Source organism: Cantharellus anzutake (assembly GCF_015039405.1).
Source record: "Cantharellus anzutake strain C23 chromosome Unknown EI90scaffold_2, whole genome shotgun sequence".
Lineage (NCBI taxonomy): Eukaryota > Fungi > Basidiomycota > Agaricomycetes > Cantharellales > Hydnaceae > Cantharellus > Cantharellus anzutake.
Window position 1 is genome coordinate 1,068,443 of NW_024066952.1, and position 19,420 is coordinate 1,087,862.

The following is a 19,420-nucleotide window of genomic DNA, read 5'->3' on the forward strand; positions in this document are numbered from 1 at the left end:
TAGCATGTGACTCTTTGTATTGAAAGCAGAACGTGACTTTACATTGAATACAAAACTACTTAGTCGCATTTCCACATTGCAGTGTCGCGCGCACGTCTACAGAGTGAAAACAACTGGGTACGAGTCTGATGTGGTGTTTGTAGCAGTGTAAACACGCGTAGCGGTGAGCTCAACAGAAAAATGAAAAAAAATATAAAATAAATCACGTGACTTGTGGCCATGATGCGAACGTTAACGTTCAACCTGGCCTGCTGGGCAACCGTAAGTGGGTGATAGTAGTCAGGGATGTTACCAGTATACATACAAAACTATGTAATACATAACCTATGTGACACATAGCTTGATCAATCAGCGGTTTGCGGACCAAAGAGACTCCAAGAATGTCCAAATTTTAACCAGAGAAGAGAAGCCGAAAAAAGTGATTGTGGTGCCTAGTATGTCCACAACAGCGCCAGAGTCGCTTAAAACGCAGTTAACTTATGTAGAGACGCGTAGCGGTGAGTTCAAAGCGCAGGTATGTAAGGCATGAATTTCACTCGGAAAAAGCGAGAAAAAGTGTTGGTGTGGTGCCTAGTATGTCCACAACAGCGCTGGAGCCGTTAAAACGCAAATTGACTTATGTATAGACGCGCAGCGATGAGGTCGTGACGCGCGGCGCTTGAGTCGGATGCAAACTTAGACCTGGCCCTGCTCGGCAACCGTACAGACCCTCAATTCGAACTCATTCTCGTCGTCTCTCTCAATTCAAACTGCTAATTCATTGTTGACAGACCCTCAATTCGAACTCATTCTCATCGTCTCTCTCAATTCAAACTGCTAATTCATTAGTTGTTCTCAACTCAAACCCATTCTCATCGTCTCAATTCAAACTGCTAATTCATTGTTGACAGACCCTCATCAATTCAAACTCATTTTCATCATGCATCTCTCTCAATTCAAACCACTCGCTAGCATCGCAGCAAAGTTTCACTAATGCCTCAGCACCCTGGCGTATGGACTGGTCCTGCCACAAAGGGGAATGCTCGCCCAGCCATGGCCCATTCATATATTTTCCCCTCATACCAGACTATTAGCAGCTAGCTGGTGCTCCCAACCACGCTGCTTCAGTGCACACCTCTCCGTTTGCTATATATACAAGTCCTCTATGATCCCTTCTACCCTCGACTCAATCTACTTGGCTGTCGCTGTGCCCTTCTCCTTCGCTACCTGGCGTTCACCTCATTCCATTTCATTGAAAGTAGTGGAAAGCTATCTGCCTACATCTGCAACATTCTTCAGCTTTCACTCTTTCGTCACCTCCGTCCTCGATGGATCAGTCCCATCTTGAGGATGCACACCATCAACTTCTCTTCATCCAATCTGATGCCACTGATGGCTCACCTCCGCATCTTGAGGAGGTCCGCCACGGTGATGGTTTGATCAACCGTGTGCCGTTCTCTTCTAGAGATAGGGGACTAGTGCCCATCGGTATTCACCTCAGGAACGAAAGACCGAATGAAGATGAACTTGTCCGTGTGAGGGGTTGTTCGAATGCTGACGTACACATGCTGAGGATGTGGGTGCGTCGGGACATTGTCTGTTTCGGTTTATCTGCAATTAATAGGTTTCTTCCCCCTTCAGCCCGAAGATAGGTCGTGTATCGGTGTATCGGCCATTGACATCGAGGGCCACCCCCATAATACAGTCGTACCCTCACGCTTGTTCGACGTACTGGTCCATGTACCTTCTTCAGCTCATACTACTTACCCAGCGCATGTCTACCTTGACGCGTTGAGGGGAAGTGCCTACGCACAGCACGCATATATCACCTCTGTCAGGCGTTTCAGAAACAATGACGCCATACAACATCGGTCCCTTATACTACAGGTTGTTCGAGATGGGATGCCGGACTTCAAGCTTCGGATCGACCGTTTCCGGGACCGTACTCTCTCATTTCTTCAATTCTGTCTTCTTCGTCGTGGACGGTCTGATGCATTGGATACAGTGGGTACTTGGTTCTTCATGACATTGTTCACGCCACTTAAAATCTCTTTTTTTTTTCTTTTTCCCCTCATAGATAACCGTGTCCGAGAATTTGCAGTTACTCTACGATGCAAGGTCAAGCGAAGAAGCGGTACTGGACCTACCTCAACCAATCCCGCTCCTTGAATTCGGAAGTATCCTCGAGGTCGTACTGGTTAGATCCCATTCCTACGATGTGTTCGCGGTAAGCACGCAATTTGTTCTCACAACCAATGTAGACTGAAGACCTGGAAAAAGGAAAACTGCTGGTTCGTCGTTTCGACTCTTGAAGAGGCATTTGTGAACGTGTTTAGTGCTTGCTATGTAAAAGGTAAAGCGAGTCATTCACGTCTTGCTAGACGAAGACGTACCGGAATATGGAACGAGCTTGGTCTTCGAGGATCCAAATAAAAAAAGCCAGTTAGAGTGAAGATTCGATGAAAAGATCCTGATTCGTGTGTAACACGCACCGTTACTTGGGGCAATAGGTCTTTCAGGTTGCGATTTCTCCGTTCTTCATCCCAAAGTACATAAACCCCCATGCAGAGTTTCCCCCCCCCCCCATCCATCATCCCTCCCCCTTTCAAAAAGAAATAGAAAAACGAAATAAGAAAAGCCGACATTCTAGACGTATACATACTATTTGGCCTGGTCTCGTTCTATTTTTCCGTTTGAAGTGCATGATGAACGTGTGTTTGTTTTTCTTTGCGCCTACTGTAAGTTTACGACCTCGCAATTCTTGTTGCTTGCTACTCCATGGCGGGTCCTGGCCCCACACTGTGCAAAGGGTTGGGTTGGGTTGGGTTCCCATTATGACCATATGATAATATATTTCGGCTCACTCCGCTACAATGTAACTTACGGGCTATGTCGTTCGGGGAACGCCGCCTGAAGCGGCAGATCCCGCTACTCTTACCTCGCATGCATGTTCACTCTCAACGTTGCTGTTGGCTGAGACGATGCCCTGAGATTCGCTCTCGCTCTGTAAACACACCGCATACTCTGATTTCAGGACCACCCATGCGGCGAGCGGAATAGAACTGTGTGGGGCAGAGAAAGGACCCTGGGTTTGGGGGTCATACAGGACCCTGAGCTTAGGAGGACAATTGAGTCTGGGAGTAGGGGGAATATGCAAACGGAGGCTCAACTGCAACTCGAGTACACCACCGATATGCATTGACGAGAGCTGATGAGGGGCGGATCAAATAATGTTACCGGCGGCTAGATCTGGAACAATAAGGTCCATAAACTTTCTAGTTCTACTTCGTGTTACACAATAAAAGTTGTAATCAGCCTAATGTCTCTGCTGGAGGATCCAACGTAAACCGTATACGTTCCGGGAGGGACGGTTCTGGATTGGGAAGTAACACTCCAGACACTTGGCCATTGACCATCAGCCTCAGCTAAAATGACTATGTTCCCGCCACTCACCTCAATTCATTAAATCCCAAGGGAAAAGTAGCCGTTTCCTGAGCTCCAACATCCAATGGAACGCTCTCAAATCCTCGCAGCAGTTTAGGAGGCTCCTGAGCCGATGCAGGGAAACCAAGGTAAAGCTGTACGATCTCGGTTCCAGCCCGGGTGCCCGTATTCTGGACAATCGCTGAAACTGTCCTTGTGGAGCCAGATCCGGATACTTGAAGGGATGAATATCTTGTTGTGAATCCATACGACAGACCGAAGCCAAACTCGAATCGGGGAGTAATGTCATGAGCATCAAAGTACATGTAGTCCGTGAAGAGGCCCTCGGTGTACGTGATGTCGGGCTCAAGGCTAAACTCGAACTCAACCGTGTCTGCGATCATTCTAGGTCTGAGCTTATGCACGCGAGCAACGAACGACAAGATCTACTTACGAACGTTGTAATCCCCTGCCGACTTTGCAATGGTGTATGGTAGTCGCCCTGATGGGTTAACAGTCCCAAAGAGGACATCTACTATGGACGGGCCTGACTGCTCTCCGGGAAGTCCGGCCATGATGACACCCTTGACTGAAGAAAGTCGCGAATAGTTGTTATCAGGAGATGTAGGGGCTGGATCAACTCACCATTTGCGTTGTTTATCCAGGACTCGACAACTGTAGGCCCCACAAGATGCATGACGACGATCTCATTTCACACCGACTAATCAACACGGAAAGGGGGGGCGATCGACATGAAGCTCACTGTATTCTTGTTGACTTTCGTGACTGCGTTGATCTCGAAATGCAGGTGAGTTTTGCATGTAGAGGATGGGGAAGGTCGACTTACTAAAGCCTCCCCAGAATGCCTAGTACCCGAAGAGATCAGTCATATGGCCGCCAATGACAGAGACAAGTCGTACCAGAGATTGAGATTTGGTCGGTCGCCCTGGATGGATATTACTTCGATATCAAGTTGGGGACGAGAATAACTTACAGTGCTACCACTTTCCAAGTCTACCGGAACTACGTTGTATTCCCCGGAATCCCTGTGGAATCCAAATCTATGGAACACATCCCAAACCAACATAGAGAAGCATACGCGTTAACGAAAACCAAAGCGACGTCTGCGCCAGTTGCGGCAGCTGCTGCTTTAGATTGATCATCGGACGGAGACGTGACAAGAGTAGTTGTTGTCCCTGCAACAGCGCTGTTCATGGCGTTAAGCGGAGTCACAAGGTATTCTAGCGTGGTAGTCCCAGATCCCCATCTAAGCAAAATTGTGTCAAAAAATGAACAAATAATTCCTGGAATGTAGCATACATACCCTATGGAGAGCGTCCCGTTGTCACAGGCATTCAAAAGGCAACCTTTATTCGGGGCTCCAATATCACTGCCAATGAGAGCAATCTTCCTGGCTGGGCCGCTTGTTGAAGGTGCGGCCAGAGGGAGAAAGTTGTCTACGTTTTTCAGGAGGACAGCGGAAGCGTCTGCAATTGTTTTGATGAGAGAAGTATGTGCGTTACTGCGGGCATTGACATGATCATTGTTGCTGGAAGACTGGACGTTGAAGTTGGTAGGCGGGTATCCCTGGAACAGCTCCGCATCAGCTTCTGCAGAGGTGTACGGCCGCTAGTGGAGCTACCTGGTCTTGACCGAGACGGTAATAGGCCGTAAGAACCCGGATTACCATCGTGTCCAATGTCTGGGATGTATCGGAGGACGTTAGTTGCAACGAGCAGTAACGCGCAATGTTACCCACAGAAACAGAGACGCTTCCTTGGGCAACTTCGTGTTCAAGATCAGAGTACACGCCGCCACCTGAACGAGATAGTCATATGAGGATTCTGGGCATCCAATACGATAAACTAGTTCACCGATCAGGATCCAGCCTCCTGGCATTCTTCAAACAACAGGGGTTCAAGAAAGACGACTTTGAAGGCAGAGAAAGGACACATACTCAACGTCAAGACCTGAATTTGCATTGTCTGCTGCTGATCCGTGAGTGGCACCCCAATCGGAAACTACAAAACCTTCGAATCCAATCGTCTTCTTGAGCAGTCCCGTTTCCCCTATGAGCGCAGGGTTCTGACAAGCATACGTGTCATTGACCCGGTTGTAACTGCACATGACGCAAGTGACGTTTGCATCAACGGCTCGCCAAAACGGAGTCACATATCTCTCGATGAGGGTTCTTTGATCGGCATTGCTGGATTCAACAAAGCGATAGGTTTCTTGGTTATTCAAAATGAGGTGCTTAGCGCAGGCCTGAACGCCAATTGATTGAACACCAATTATCGTCGCATATACACTTTCCCCGGTGAGGTAAGTATCGGCGCCAAACGATTCCCATAGACGACCAGCTTCGGGAGCACGCATAACATCCATTGACGGGCCAAGGTATACATGAGCGCCCTTCGTACGAAATTCCTCGGCTATTGCGACGCCTCTTTGTCGAATAAGGTCTCGGTTAAAGGTAGCAGCAGCGTTGATGCCAGCTGGGAATCCTGACACAAGATCGACGGCTCGGACGCCCGCTGGACCATCTTGGAGGCAGATAGAAGGGATGTTCAGACGAGCAACAGCATTAAGGTTCCCCACGCATCGGCCACCTGGTGAGCTCGATCATGAACAGAGCAGTAAAGCACAAGATGAACGAGGACGGGCCGTACCGAATTGTCCCATTCCACGAACAAGTCCTACCTACATAACGGGCCGCCCACCAGCGACAACCGTTCAATTAAGATGCGGTGGGTCATGAGGGGCTCGAACTGCACTACTCACTTTTTCACTGAGAGTCAAGTTGGACACGACATCCAGTGCGATACTCCTAGCAGCCTCCCAAGAGCCTGACAATGGTGATTCGATGGGTCTGGAAATACCACAGGAGTATGGATAACACTAACGTGTCTGGAATCCATCGGAAGCGCCGACCGCAAATATGAGATACGCGAAGAGTGATCTGACCATAAACATGGCACTGGAATTCGTTGACCTCGAGTAGAGGTTTCGGGGGTTCTACAAAGCAAACGACGGGGAGGGGGCGATGTAAAATTCCATAGGCATAAACGCGCCCGCTGATTGGCATCCGGAGTACATATTGAACTACTGTATCCATTGATCCGGAATAATATTGTTATACGGAGTCATGGTTCCATGCATCAGACTTAGGGGTTAAACATTTGATTCTGGAATTCTACATATTACAACTGGACAGATCAGATGGCAGCGCCAACGAATTCACGCCAGGACTTGACTTCACTGGGGATTCGTCCTTCTGTGTATCGTCGAAGACCTCCTTGAGGTATTTTCAGCGCCAAGCTCTCAACGAACAATTGGGCACATTTTGGGTTGTTTAGGAGAGGGAAGCCAAAGTCCACAGCATTTCTAGTTTTGGTTGAGGTTGAATGAGCCCCTGATCCCAAAGAATCATGGTTCACAAATCCGCTTACCTGCGGGCAACATAGTCCTCATCAACAGCATTCTCGCCGCGCGCCTTTGCCAGATTGAATACCAATTGGATGTCGTGCTCTTCGAACACTTCGCGCAGCTTTCTCTTGTCCTTAGTAGGGAAGAAAATCTTCTCGCAGTGGACGTGTGGCAATGAGTTCAAGTAGTCTTGCACTACACTGCTTGAGCAGTAGAGCTTGAATCCGAGGTTAACAAGACCTTCGGCGACAGTAGCGACTTCGGGCGTCGCGATATCACCCCCTAAGAGAACACCTGATCCAGCCCGGGGAGCACGGAACCCTGTTGTACTTTGCAATGCAGCCCAGTACGCCTCATGAATGTTACTGCCGAAACTGGCAACCTCGCCAGTGCTAGCCATTTCTGCCGCAAATCAGAGAGAATCAGCAAATGATGCAATATGAAACTAGACCACTCTCACCGACACCGAGAAATGGATCCGCGCCCGGTAACCGAGTCCAAGAGAACTGTGCGACTTTGATAGCGAAATAATCACGTTTCTGCGCCATGAGATCGATAGGCTCCGGGACGTTCTCCCCTGTAATGGCAGCCGCAGCAGTATCAATGAAATTGTGTCCCAGCACCTTTGAAACGAAGGGGAATGAGCGAGACGCTCGCAAGTTGCACTCGATAACCTTCAAGATGGGTTCCGAGCCATCTCCGAAGTCCTTTCGGATTATCTGCATATTGAAGGGGCCAGAAATCTCAAAAGCTTGAGCCACCTCGCCAGCAATCTCTTTCAAACGCGCCATGTCCGATTCGCCGAGTGAGAAAGGCGGGAGAACAAGAGTAGCATCACCAGAGTGGACACCGGCGTTCTCAACGTGCTCCGAAATGGCATGTACAAGGAGTTGTCCATTGTAAGCGACAGCGTCGACATCGATTTCCTGTGCTCCATCAATGAACTTGGTGATAACAACTGGATGAAGGGGAGAGACGGAAGCCGCGGCGGAGAGGTTGTACTCCAAGGCTGACTCCTCGTGCACGACGTTCATAGCGGCACCAGAAAGCACGTAGGAAGGACGGATAAGGACAGGATAGCTAGAATAGATAGGTGAGTGAGTTACAAGGAGAGTGAATCATGAACTTACCCAACTTTCTCAGCAAACTTCTTCGCATCTTCCAAGCTGGTGACTTCAGTCCACTCGGGCTGATCAACATTGATACTATCGAGGACAGCAGAGAATTTGTGGCGATCTTCGGCAGTATCGATCTTCTCAGGGTCAGTTCCAAGCACGTTAATACCGCTCTGCTTCAATCTAAGAGCAATATTCTGAGGCAACTGGCCTGAATGGTATGGAACAATGAATACGGTAATAGGAGATTCAAGGAAGGATTCAACACACCTCCCACGCTGACGATAGCACCACTGGCTTGTTCAAGCTCGTAAATATCCATGACTCGTTCCCAGCCAAGCTCCTCGAAGTACAAACGATCAGCTTCATCGAAATCAGTCGAAACCGTCTCGGGGTTGTAGTTGACCATGATCGTGTGCTTTCCCATATCCCTTAACTTGCGGGTGCAAGTGACGGCACACCAATCAAATTCGACGCTACTACCGATACGATAAACACCTGAACCCAAGATCATCGTACCATGTTCATCAAATTTGACATCATGCTCGGAGGCGTTATAAGTAGTGTATAGGTAGTTTGTGTGCGCAGGGTATTCCGCCGCCAGGGTATCGATCCGCTTGACGAAAGGGACAACACCAAGAATCTTACGGCGAGCACGGGCCGCATCTTCGGTGGTACCTGTCAAATCGGCAATCTGTTGATCGGAGAAACCCATCTGCTTGGCGCGCCTCATGAGATCATGGTCAATCTCATCGACAGAGCCGGCTGACTTTACAGCAAGGCTGGTCTGGACAATGTTATCGATTTTGTAGAGGAACCACTAGGATCGCAACATTAGTGGCGGACATTCAGCTTGCATACAAATACCTACTTTGTCGATCTTAGTGAGGTCATGAATCTTGTCAACAGTGTATTGCTTATCGAACATGGCGTGAGCAATGGCGAAAAGGCGAGTATCAGTTGGGACTCGGAGTGCGGTGTCCAAGTCTTCGGGTTTGGAGTAAGGCTCAAATCCAGTGTAACGGGGATCAATCTGACGAATAGCCTTCTGCAAACTCTCCTCGAAAGTGCGTCCAATGGCCATGACTTCCCCTACAGACTTCATCGCAGAACCGACCTGGCGGTTGACCTGACCAGAAAACTTGGCCAAATCCCACTTGGGGATTTTGGTCACAATATAATCAAGAGAAGGTTCGAAGCAAGCAGTTGTGGACTTAGTAACGGCATTCGGTAGCTCAGGCAGTGTCCAGCCCAAGGCCAGCTTAGCTGCAGTATACGCCAGAGGATAGCCAGTCGCCTTAGAAGCCAAAGCACTGGGGATGACGTCAGCGAAAGTGGTTTTGCTGGGTTGAGATAAGTACCTTGATCGACTGAGACGAGCATTGACCTCGATTACACGATACTCCTTGGATGCAGGGTTCAATGCATACTGGATATTACATTCACCTACAACTCCAAGATGGCGAATGACCTGAATGGCCGCAGTCCGAAGCATATGGTATTCATCATCGGGGAGAGTCTGAGATGGTGCAACAACGATAGAATCCCCGGTGTGCGTGCCTAGAGGGTCAAAGTTTTCCATATTGCAGCAAATGATGGTATTCTGGCGGAGAATGAGTCAACTAGCCCAACGCAGAATGACGTCACTGACATCGGCAGCATCCCGAACCACCTCGTACTCTAATTCTTTCCAGCCCTTCATGCTCTTCTCAATGAGTACCTGAGGGCTAAGACTGAGGCCTTTTGCTGCCAAATCGCGCAACTCCTCCGGGTTATTGGCAAAACCAGAGCCTAGACCCCCAAGGGTGAAAGCTGATCGCTGAATCACGGGATAACCAATCTCCTCCGCGGCCTTGAGCGCCGCATTGACCGAAGAAACTGCGGTAGACTGAGCAACCGGAATGCCGATCTCTGACGATTACGCGATAAAACACTGGTAGGCACAAGGTGCGACAGAGAACACGTACGATTCAGGGCCTGCACGAACATGTCGCGGTCCTCACTAACTTCCAACGTGCGGATGGGAGTCCCCAAAACCCTAATGCCCAATCGATCAAAAACACCCATTTTGTCCAGGGCAATACCAACGTTGAGAGCACTCTGCCCCCCAAAGGTCAAGAGGACTCCGTCTGGTCTCTCTTTTTCGAGCACATATGCAACATAATCAGTGGTGATGGGCAAGAAATAAACCTCGGACGCAAGTTGATGTGATGTTTGCCAGGTAGCGATGTTAGGATTCACGAGAACGGCTTCGATACCTTCCTCGCGAAGTGCCTTCATGGCCTGCGAACCAGAATAATCGAACTCTCCGGCTTGGCCTATACTAAGACCGCCACTGCCAACCACGACAACCTTCCTGACGTCGGGCCGAGGCAACTTTGGCAACACGCGTGCAGAAATTTTGCGTGCAAGCTCCGAGGGAGAGCTGAGTACGTGCTCACTCTTGGCTTCTTCCGACTGTGCGTAGTCACCCACAGCGGGTGCAGCGACGGCTTTTCGGACACGAGTTGGAACGGGGTACCATGCAGTGCGAGTGGCATGAAAAGAACGGACATGAGGCACCCTTAACGGTACCACAGTGCGAGAGATAGATGAAAAGAACGATGGGGAGGAGAATGCCCCCATTTTCAAGGACTCTTAATCGAACAAGAGCCTAGGGCTTGGTGGAGCGAGGAGTAAACGTGATCAGAAAGGTAGCTGACGTCGAAAAGTGGTTCTGAATGTCAGAGAAAGTTTTTCTGCGCTCTACAACGTTGTACTCAACTCGTCCCTGGTTTCGTCTGTGAACGGTGGCATGCGCCTTGAAGCAGGAGAAAAATTGCGCGAAGTTGTCGGATGCAAAACCCCATGAGCGAAAAATTATCAACTGACCAATTCAATATGCAAGCGGAACCTTGATCACGCAACTTCAATCAATCTGGGATTTATGATAATTCGGCACCACAAGGTGGCGAATCCAGGTCACTAGCCCGCTGCAAAAAAGGGCCCAATGTCGCCATATGGGACCGGTACCTCCAAATGGTCAGAGGGGACGTTAAATCCTACTTCCTATCAAAGCTCGAAAGGCAACATTACAGTCCATCACTTAAATATTACAAACTGCCCCGCCTCCTTAGTTGAATATCTTCATGGTGTGTTCGAAACAGAGCTAGAGATGGGTAACACGTACCCCCAGGTTCATAACCACGCGCTTCGTTTTGACGATCAAGAGAACGATGGCTGAATGACTTGCAGGAAGGTCCGATAGGCGTCGCCGGCTTCACCTCTTATTTCTTCCAAGCCGATGTCTTCATCGGCATTGCATATCTTCCAAATTCAACCAATGGAGTAATACCCACAGACCTGGAGCAAGCTCGATCCGGCCGGGAATGGAAAGATTGCGTGGCTGGAGCTTACTATGTATTCTCGTTACAGACTCGCCGGGTCCCGTACTGACAGATTCCTCACACAGGTGAAACCAAACTATCCAGGTCGCTCCTCACATGTAAGAATGGAATACATAGGGCCATCTTGTTGCACGACCAATCATTCCGTATCCTCTAGATTTGTAACGCAGGCTTCATAGTTCCGCATGCAACCCGGGGGGAGGGTATGGTAGTCTCCTAGCGCAGTCCTTCCTTCACTACGCTCCCCTGTTGGGGTATCGTGGCTCCGTGTTCAATCTCGTATACAAAAATAATCTTGCTTCCCTCGCTATTTGGGACCGGCTCGGTTTTCAGCGGGCAGGCTTGATTCCCGGTGCTGGGAGGCTTAAGAAGCCTGATGGATCTGGAGAGGAATATGTCGATGCCATTATCTTCTACAAGAGCTTTGTCCAGGCATCTGCCCCCCTAAATTTTGAATGAATGCTACCCTGTGTACGCAGGAAATTTTCTTTCCTTTACATCTTGCCTGGCATGTCAGCAATTCTCGATCAAAGTAAAAAGGCGATCTGGAAATCATTTGCTCATTCTTGCGCTTTTCGTGCAATATTCGTCGAATCGTACCGCCGATCTCAACTCCTCTGTGCCTTAGGCCAAGCGCATGCATGTCCAAACTCTCACAATCAACACATGTCGTGCTTCCATTCTCACAGACCCTCTACTCCCAACGGCCGAAATCACTTGCTTCTGTCCTAAGTGACCGGGACGAATTTTATTCCGATTGTCAACAACATTAAATCCTTGAAATTAGGGACCCTAGGGGTGTGCCAGCTCCCAAGGCTCGAAGGTCATGGTCATACCGGATAAAAGACCTGGCGAGCCTACTCCGGCTAAGGCGGCGCGCACGTTCGCTGTGTACATTCACAACCAGGACGAAATAGCTGATGCCGAACCACACGAGAACGCCACAAATGTCCCCACCAGTATGATTGCAGAAATGCAAGCCCCTTGCAGCGCAGCCGCGGAGGCATTATGATCCTTCCTGCCGCAGAGTATCAATAAATCCCAGAAACCTTCGACAAGATGTGTCCGTTATGCTGAGGCTCAAAATTTAAGCTCAACGGCACCTGCAGCAAGAGTTCCGCAACAAATTCGAAGGGGATTAAGGGTCTCGGTCTAGCGTTGCATCATCAGCAAAGATGAGCCTTGACCCCATTGAATTTGGCAATAAGAAACTGATTGACCACCCACATCCAACAACGCTAGGAGAGTAGCGAAGTTGAGTGGTATCTCAACGGATGAGTACTGTCGGGGTGCCTGCTATCTGCCACTGAGTGATGTGATTCGTGTAGAATGGTGCTTCGAATGATGACTTTGTTTCTGTTAGCTCGAGGCGATAAATCGCCCAACTACATAACAACGATCTGCTCTGTTGGAACCTGGTCTGGATTTGGGTAACACCGGTCTGTGTTTGGCGCACCCCAGTACTTCATATCCCGTACCATACGCACGGACGTTTGTTTCACAGTATGCCAGCGCCTCTCAGCTGCCACGCCGAATGGCACTTTGAAGAGAGGACACCTTGTCATTAACATAAGGAATTCTAGATCAACGAGAACCTTCCTCCAAGCAATCGGAGATGCGCGCCTCGTTGATAAGGGTGATATGATACCCACGATGAATCCTCCGGATGGGTCGAGAAGAGCAACGAATGGCGTACTCTTGAGTGCTTTTCAGTGAGAAAGTATGAGGCGAAACACATTTCAGGGCTCTCAGCTCGTGCCAGGGTGTCAATCTCGAAAATTAGAACCAACGCCCAAGCTTTTGGCCAAAATATGCGCATCTCCGAGCTGAAGGGTGCCATGAACGAACCCACTCCTCCCGACCACCCGTGAAATCGTTCAGGGCCTGGCTAGCAGGTACCGCGCCCAACGGGACAAGCAACACATATCTGCATCGATTTCAGCCAAATGCAATGTACATTCACTGCTGAAACGGCAAACAGAAAGGCAAGTGCTTGCTATTGCTTCACCAGGAAGACGTTTTGACACCAGATATTGGAGGCTGATGGATCTGGAGAGGAACATGTCAATGCGCGCGGTTAAGCTTTATCCCGGCTTCTGCTCCCCTAAATCCCGAATGGACACTACCCTGTGTGTCCACAGACCAGTGTGGCAACGACCAATTTCTTTTTTCCCTTACATCTTGCCTGACACATGTCAGTGACTCTCGATCAAGCCAAAAAGGTGATCTGGAAATAGATTGCTTATGCCACTGCAAAACATGATGTCGAATCGTGCTGCCGGCTTCAAGGCATCTGTCTCTGTTCAATGACCGGGACAGCAATTGCTCACTGTGAATGCTAGGGGCGCCGGGCGTACCAACTCCCAAGGCTCGAAGGGGGAACTGAGGCGGTTGCGCACATTTGGAACATATACAAGTGGGACGAAATGGCCGATGCCAAACCACCGGAATATGCTTCTCTTTCAGCCTATCGTCTTTTACCTTGTCAGCCGAGAAGCCCAGCAGGCGACGATGATGGAATCCAGAACGGCCATTGATTTTATCAACGTCCACAAGTAACACTATTAAAGTAATTGCCAAGTATCTGTTGATGCGATGCCAACGCATAGCGAAAATAACATTATCTTGACTTCATGTTGGTACGCTTCGGTGGATGAGTGAGAGCACACGATGACCATCGTTTGCCTCAGAAAGAAGCAACTGACACCCTGATCAGGAAACGAGCTTTTATGGTAACACCCACACCGCCCACAACCGGGGATCGGTCGTGGCCAGCGAAGCAATGGGCGCTCTGGTATCCATGGCCTGTGCCCTCGTACGTACGATCTCATGATCAGAACGGGCTCCGCTCGGACAATGCACCGCTTCGTGTGACCCAAAAATACTATCTACCAGTTGGCTACCTCACTCCTGATACCCTCGACTTTTGGAGAGGGTAAGGTGTTTGTCGCCGGGCCCGTTCATTCCTTGACCGACGTCACCTCTCTCAGTTGCCACCAGGGGAATCTTCCCCAGCACTGGGCTCCACGGATCAAGAGAAGGGCAATGCATCCTTACTGGCGTGAACTGGATCGAGGGCAGGCACACACCGGCGAGTTAATAGATGAAAAGGATTTCAGAAGAGATTACTGGAGTTCAGCCATCGGCGAGGCAAAACAAAATTGCGCGTGAAGGTCGTCAACACATTGACGACCATCTCGGATATTTGGAACAGAAAAAAAAAAGACGCACTTCGTCCTGTTCTCAACTACAACACCGACAACTTGGAAACTCCATATCCCCCGCAACAATAGAAAGGATAAGCACGAACATGTCTCCATTCACGGTCTCCCGACGATCAGCAGGCACGTCGCGCAAAGAGCTACGTCCAATATCCCGGGAGCTATGATATTGGGAAAGAAACAAATACGGTGGACTTGTTGACGGAGATACACCCTGACACGAAGTCCGTTGTCAAACAAACCTCCAGTCGAGGATTTTCCAGGGCAGAATGCAGAAATCTGGCTGATAAGGACTCGAAGGCCTGAATGCGAAAGACTAGAAATCAACTAGGAACTAAGAGGGGCCCCCTCCACCCCAAACCTACAGACAGATCTGTCTGTCTAGTGCAAGCTACGTAGGTTACACAAAAAAATCAACTAGGACCAGGTATGAAGGAGTTGAATATGGCCAACTCAGAGATGAACCAACACCAATGTAGCACCGTATCGGTGCAGAGGAAAGCTGCGCGATTTCATTTCGCTAGGGATTTGCTGTAAACAACTTTACACCATCATCCCACTAGATAAGATAGACAGCAGGCTCATAGCCTACTAAGGAACATCGAGCAAATGGTGCTGGAAAGGAGGCAGGAGGCACCTTATCATGTCGAATGAATATTTCAGCAAGCTGGTAAGCCTCATGACCCCCTAAATGAAATCCAGCGTAATGCCCCCTCGCTGATTAAGGACCCGGTGGAGCATGGAAACCAGACAGATATTAAAACACGCGGCGCCCCCAACGTGTGCACCTGCACGGACCGTCTCATAGCCGACGGGAACATACAAGACCGAAGGATTTCTTTTAGGGTTCTGACTTCAAATAGCCCGCATTAATTCTGGGGTCTCCTGACCAATGAGGCGGCTGCGATGGCAGGTCCAGACCAGACCATGCCCGTGCACCCGAACGAAGGAATGTTCCGATCAATTGTGGCATGTGACGTTATCAGAGAAGTTGACACGAGAACCTTCCCCAAAAAATCGTCGCTTACTTAGTGCTTGATGCATGACTTCCCAATCAGCTCTTCAGGGAACCGGTCACATTGCACCGTCAAGCCGCGGAAACCCCGTTCGTTCTCATGAAGGATACAAGCTTCCTACCTTGTACTAAATGCTCCCTCTGGGGGGGGGCAAGTCCCATGAACGTGCCACAACTGTACTGCCTGCTTGCTTTGCCCTATCTGACTTGATCTCTCGAGTTTTCGCACATGTTGCAGCAACTTGATTGGGCTCCTTCCAGAACAAATGTGCGCAAAGGGGGGCATTCTGCTTTGGGTCCCCGCCCCTATTTCTTTCACTCCGAGATCGCCCTGTGATACACGATCCCTCGACGAGATTCCTTCATCTCGACGCGGAAGACACATTGTGTGTGTGATGTTTGTATGGTTATACAGTTTCTTGATATTTGCCCGCATAGAAGCCCGTCTTTTCCCCACATAGTGGTATTGTCAACCTTCCAGACGCTGGAACTTCCCGGGTTTATATCCGCACGCCTTTTGATCTTTTTGAACGCACCCTGCCGTCAATCTCGTCTTACCTACTCCCGATTTTCCCATGTGAACGCTTTATTGAAGGCTACCAAGCTCTACGTCCACAAGGGGCATCTTCAAATTCATCATCACCATCCTCTTTCGATCTCAGTCAATGAGGGAATATGGCCATTTCGTAAGGAAAGGGGGAGGAACTAGTCTAAAGGGACTATGTGCTTGCAAATTCTTATTTGCGGGAAATAGTATGCGGTCGTCATTGACTCCCAGAGTGAGTGTCCCCACGATTTAGATGGAAGACCGTAGTCCAGGGGTGCCTGGGTGCTAAGTGAGACGGCGGCCATGACGAAGGGAGGCAAAAACGGCAAGGAGTTTAGAAGCCGAATAGCTTGCTTGCTCGCCCTTCGGGTGTCTCTCCTCACGTTTGCCAAGTGACCTCGATGTCCATGGGAGTTTTGGGACCAAACAATCCATGGAGCCATGTTCCCCTAGACTTTGAGTAAAGAGAATGGCTCAAGATTCCGGATGCATTGGGGCTTTTGTTCGCCTGGGAGTTTCTTCACGTTCGACTGCGGATGACGACATAAGAGGACATATATTTATTTAGGTTGAACCGAGCACAGCATGACCAAACTGGAACATTCCAGGCCATTGTGCGTTACAATGGCCAGTGCTGTTGACAGTGGTAACGCATTGATCATCACAGAACTCATAACCGCCATGGATGGAAGGGGGTCTTCCGGAGATTGACTAGGAAGCGATCTTCAAAAGCGATTCTTTGGATGTAGATGCGTCGATGTGCGTCGATCAGGGAAAAACGCCGCAAACAAAAACAAAGCAAATCGATGCTCCCACTTGCAACAAAGGGATATAGCATGCGAGTTTCGTGCCAAAACTCGACGCTCCCTGCTGAACACCGGAAACATTTGATGTGCGCCATAATGGATGGGAAGACGTTAACAAACCGCTTGGGTCTTATTACTTTCCCCGGATAAAACTATGCTCGCCGACGACTGAGAGGTTTCTGACAACTTGGTGATTTTTTGTCGTAGGAGACCGTACGGGTGAACAGAACAAAAGAGTGGGGGGGGCCTAATTATGTTCAAGGCTGAGAGATGATACACACGGGGAAATTTTTTTGGATAGGGTGGCCGGCCTCTCCATGTCAAACGTGCCACTGGCTTCGATCCCCCATAAGGGTGCAGAATATTACATGGCAGGTTGTAATGAATCATTATCCCAGTCAAAACAGGGTATGATGGAGTTGGGGAGGAAAAAGAAGGATACATAGGAGTAAAGGACAAGACGTAAACGCGTCGTAGTCCAGCTCAACCTACACCGAAGCTGGATAGATGAAGCGGCGATGCCATCAGTGGAGCTATTCGACCAAACGCATATCCCCTGCTAAGATATGGCCAATATGTCTCGAAGATTTTGGCTTGAAAGCTGTGTACCCACTCTTTAGCTACCTGGATTGTGTTTCTTTCCGCGCGTGCGCGCGAGTGGAGTGGGTGAACGTGCGAGGCCCAACGTTTGAAGCTGAACGAAGCGACATATTACCGTTACGTACATATGTTGCGCTGTTTTTGTTTTTGTTTTTTTGTTTTCGACCAACAAATCTTGTTTCTCTAAGATGTGTATCAGCAGCAATGATGTCTCCACTCCGAACTTGATTACATATATGCACATGGAGGGCGGAATGGGGAAGTGTTTGTGAAACAGATGACGCCACGTTTTCGCGATCCGCGGATGAGGGACCTTCAGCGCATGTAACTGACGCCACTAGATGATCGCGATGAGATTGCTGTGTAGGAACGAAGCTAAGTGGACACGATCAGCTAGTACCGGGGTAGATGTCTCGCAATGACAGAACGAACGGCGTAGCCAGTGACAGCAGGTGGTCAGGCAAGATGTACTGATTGGTTCCAATGAACATATCATTTCGGAGCGTCACGGATTACTACGCTAGGCTGTGTATACAGACGACTTTTACAATTCTGGAACAGAAGGCGAGAGTAAGTTAAATAGACACGAGAAACCGTTCCATTCAATCATGTTGATACGCAGATGTTTTGAGGTCGCCCGGCTTGCACAATACATAATTGCCAGCAGAGTAGTAGGCTCTAGGACACGCTGCTGGAAACGCATTTTGGATGGAACGTCCCGTGTTCGGGACCCGAAAGTCCCGCAGAATCCCATGGAATGATACGATCATCCGGCCTGTACACTCTCTTTGAGAGGCCAATTATACATGCACCATCGAGGCACCAAAGGAAAAATGGAGATCGGCCAGTACGAGAGAAGACAGGAGCTGGTTCATTCAGATGAATTGACGAAAATCGGGAGACAAGTTCACGATGCGTTCACACCATCGTGTCACCAGCGTATGACCAAGACGATCCGAAACTGGAAGTCTCTAGCCATCATTATCACACGGCCACCAGCGCTACCAGGAGAGTGGAAGGTGGCTCCTCCAGTGCAAGCACGGTGATCGGCCACCAAAGGGCCGACCATAACAGATACAGATGAGTTGGATCATTAGTTTGAGAAGGTTTGTTCGTTGAAAAGAACTCTTCAACAAAGAGGGGCCAACTGACCGAGCGCGATAACAGGAATGGAGCGATTGCAGTGTAAAGGCAAGCCTTGTTCATGATCGAAACGAGCCCTTCGAAATGCGACCAAACAATTCATTTCGTATATAGAGGGAAGGTGACGAGCGATGATTAAGGGTGGCTTGTTGTTTAGTCATCGATCAGCCTCCTCCTCCCCGCGGGTCGGATCATTATGTCAAGGGTGATGAAGATCCATGAAAAAAAGGCGTTAGAGCTCTCCAATCCTATAATCATGCACAGGTTAGCCGCAAATGTCAAGTCCCCAACAAAACCTCCACAAAAAGGAAGATCAAGAGGAAGGAATTCAAAGTCCCCCTGTGATCTCCATTCTTGTACCTTACAAATCAGTGGGAAGCGCAACTTCAGCACTTGTACTTGTACGGAACCTGCCAGTGGCGAATCGCCGCCTAACATCCCCAAAGAGATGTATCGCAAACACAAAGGATATCTATATCGATACCGAACGCAGTTCCACTTAGGCCATTCATTGACCATAGCATATATGATGTACAGTATACACACTGGTCGTAACCCTGTGGGAATTAAATTGCTGATCAACGAACATGACAAATGAATGGAATGGCACATACAAGCGCGCTTGTCGCGATCATTCACCACCGTTGACAAGGACTTGGGGGACACACACACACAGACATAGCAAGGTTGTTAGAGCCTCTCTGACTTTGTAACAATATATAGATGAAGCTGTACTTGAAGCTTGAAACCGATCAGCGA

The 19,420-nt window shown here is 49.2% G+C and overlaps 7 protein-coding genes across 7 annotated transcripts; 2 read left to right on the top strand and 5 right to left on the bottom strand.

The window, feature by feature from the left end:
- Positions 1-926: 926 nt before the first annotated feature.
- EI90DRAFT_3030669 (uncharacterized protein) lies at positions 927-2,675 on the top strand. Its single transcript, XM_039058246.1, has 4 exons — positions 927-1,559; positions 1,621-1,983; positions 2,057-2,206; positions 2,260-2,675. The coding sequence occupies exons 1-4, from the start codon at positions 1,308-1,310 to the stop codon at positions 2,410-2,412; spliced, it is 918 nt and encodes a 305-aa protein (XP_038923362.1). The 5' UTR covers positions 927-1,307; the 3' UTR covers positions 2,413-2,675.
- Positions 2,676-2,999: 324 nt separating this feature from the next.
- EI90DRAFT_3030672 (glycosyl hydrolase family 3 N terminal domain-containing protein) lies at positions 3,000-6,248 on the bottom strand. The gene is made up of 16 exons (XM_039058247.1): positions 6,184-6,248; positions 6,072-6,102; positions 5,360-6,011; positions 5,277-5,302; positions 5,162-5,220; positions 5,045-5,104; positions 4,727-4,989; positions 4,502-4,669; positions 4,397-4,448; positions 4,323-4,348; positions 4,250-4,268; positions 4,166-4,198; positions 4,048-4,108; positions 3,857-3,991; positions 3,433-3,796; positions 3,000-3,379 (listed from the first exon to the last, which is right to left on the bottom strand). The coding sequence occupies exons 2-16, from the start codon at positions 6,082-6,084 to the stop codon at positions 3,271-3,273; spliced, it is 2,040 nt and encodes a 679-aa protein (XP_038923363.1). The 5' UTR covers positions 6,085-6,102; positions 6,184-6,248; the 3' UTR covers positions 3,000-3,270.
- A 369-nt stretch (positions 6,249-6,617) lies between these two features.
- On the bottom strand, positions 6,618-10,568 carry EI90DRAFT_3115445 (uncharacterized protein; the record flags this gene model as incomplete). Its single annotated transcript, XM_039062785.1, has 9 exons — positions 6,618-6,786; positions 6,852-7,230; positions 7,289-7,908; positions 7,959-8,154; positions 8,214-8,763; positions 8,815-9,256; positions 9,305-9,546; positions 9,595-9,854; positions 9,911-10,568. 9 exons carry the CDS (start codon positions 10,566-10,568, stop codon positions 6,618-6,620), a joined length of 3,516 nt encoding a protein of 1,171 aa, XP_038923364.1.
- Positions 10,569-10,932: 364 nt separating this feature from the next.
- On the top strand, positions 10,933-11,788 carry EI90DRAFT_3143489 (uncharacterized protein; the record flags this gene model as incomplete). The annotated part of the gene is made up of 5 exons (XM_039065027.1): positions 10,933-11,118; positions 11,178-11,342; positions 11,395-11,427; positions 11,487-11,507; positions 11,555-11,788. 5 exons carry the CDS (start codon positions 10,933-10,935, stop codon positions 11,786-11,788), a joined length of 639 nt encoding a protein of 212 aa, XP_038923365.1.
- A 1,493-nt stretch (positions 11,789-13,281) lies between these two features.
- Positions 13,282-14,195, bottom strand: EI90DRAFT_804516 (uncharacterized protein). The gene has a single exon (XM_039068076.1). It carries the CDS (start codon positions 13,934-13,936, stop codon positions 13,394-13,396), a length of 543 nt encoding a protein of 180 aa, XP_038923366.1. The 5' UTR covers positions 13,937-14,195; the 3' UTR covers positions 13,282-13,393.
- A 3,275-nt stretch (positions 14,196-17,470) lies between these two features.
- EI90DRAFT_805554 (uncharacterized protein) lies at positions 17,471-18,169 on the bottom strand. The gene is made up of 4 exons (XM_039068077.1): positions 17,919-18,169; positions 17,751-17,855; positions 17,532-17,701; positions 17,471-17,474 (listed from the first exon to the last, which is right to left on the bottom strand). Exons 1-3 carry the CDS (start codon positions 18,012-18,014, stop codon positions 17,636-17,638), a joined length of 267 nt encoding a protein of 88 aa, XP_038923367.1. The 5' UTR covers positions 18,015-18,169; the 3' UTR covers positions 17,471-17,474; positions 17,532-17,635.
- Positions 18,170-18,687: 518 nt separating this feature from the next.
- Positions 18,688-19,207, bottom strand: EI90DRAFT_3030701 (uncharacterized protein; the record flags this gene model as incomplete). Its single annotated transcript, XM_039058248.1, has 1 exon — positions 18,688-19,207. A coding segment is annotated over exon 1 (362 nt), but the record flags the coding sequence as incomplete, so codon positions are not given.
- Between the last annotated feature and the right edge of the window lie 213 nt (positions 19,208-19,420).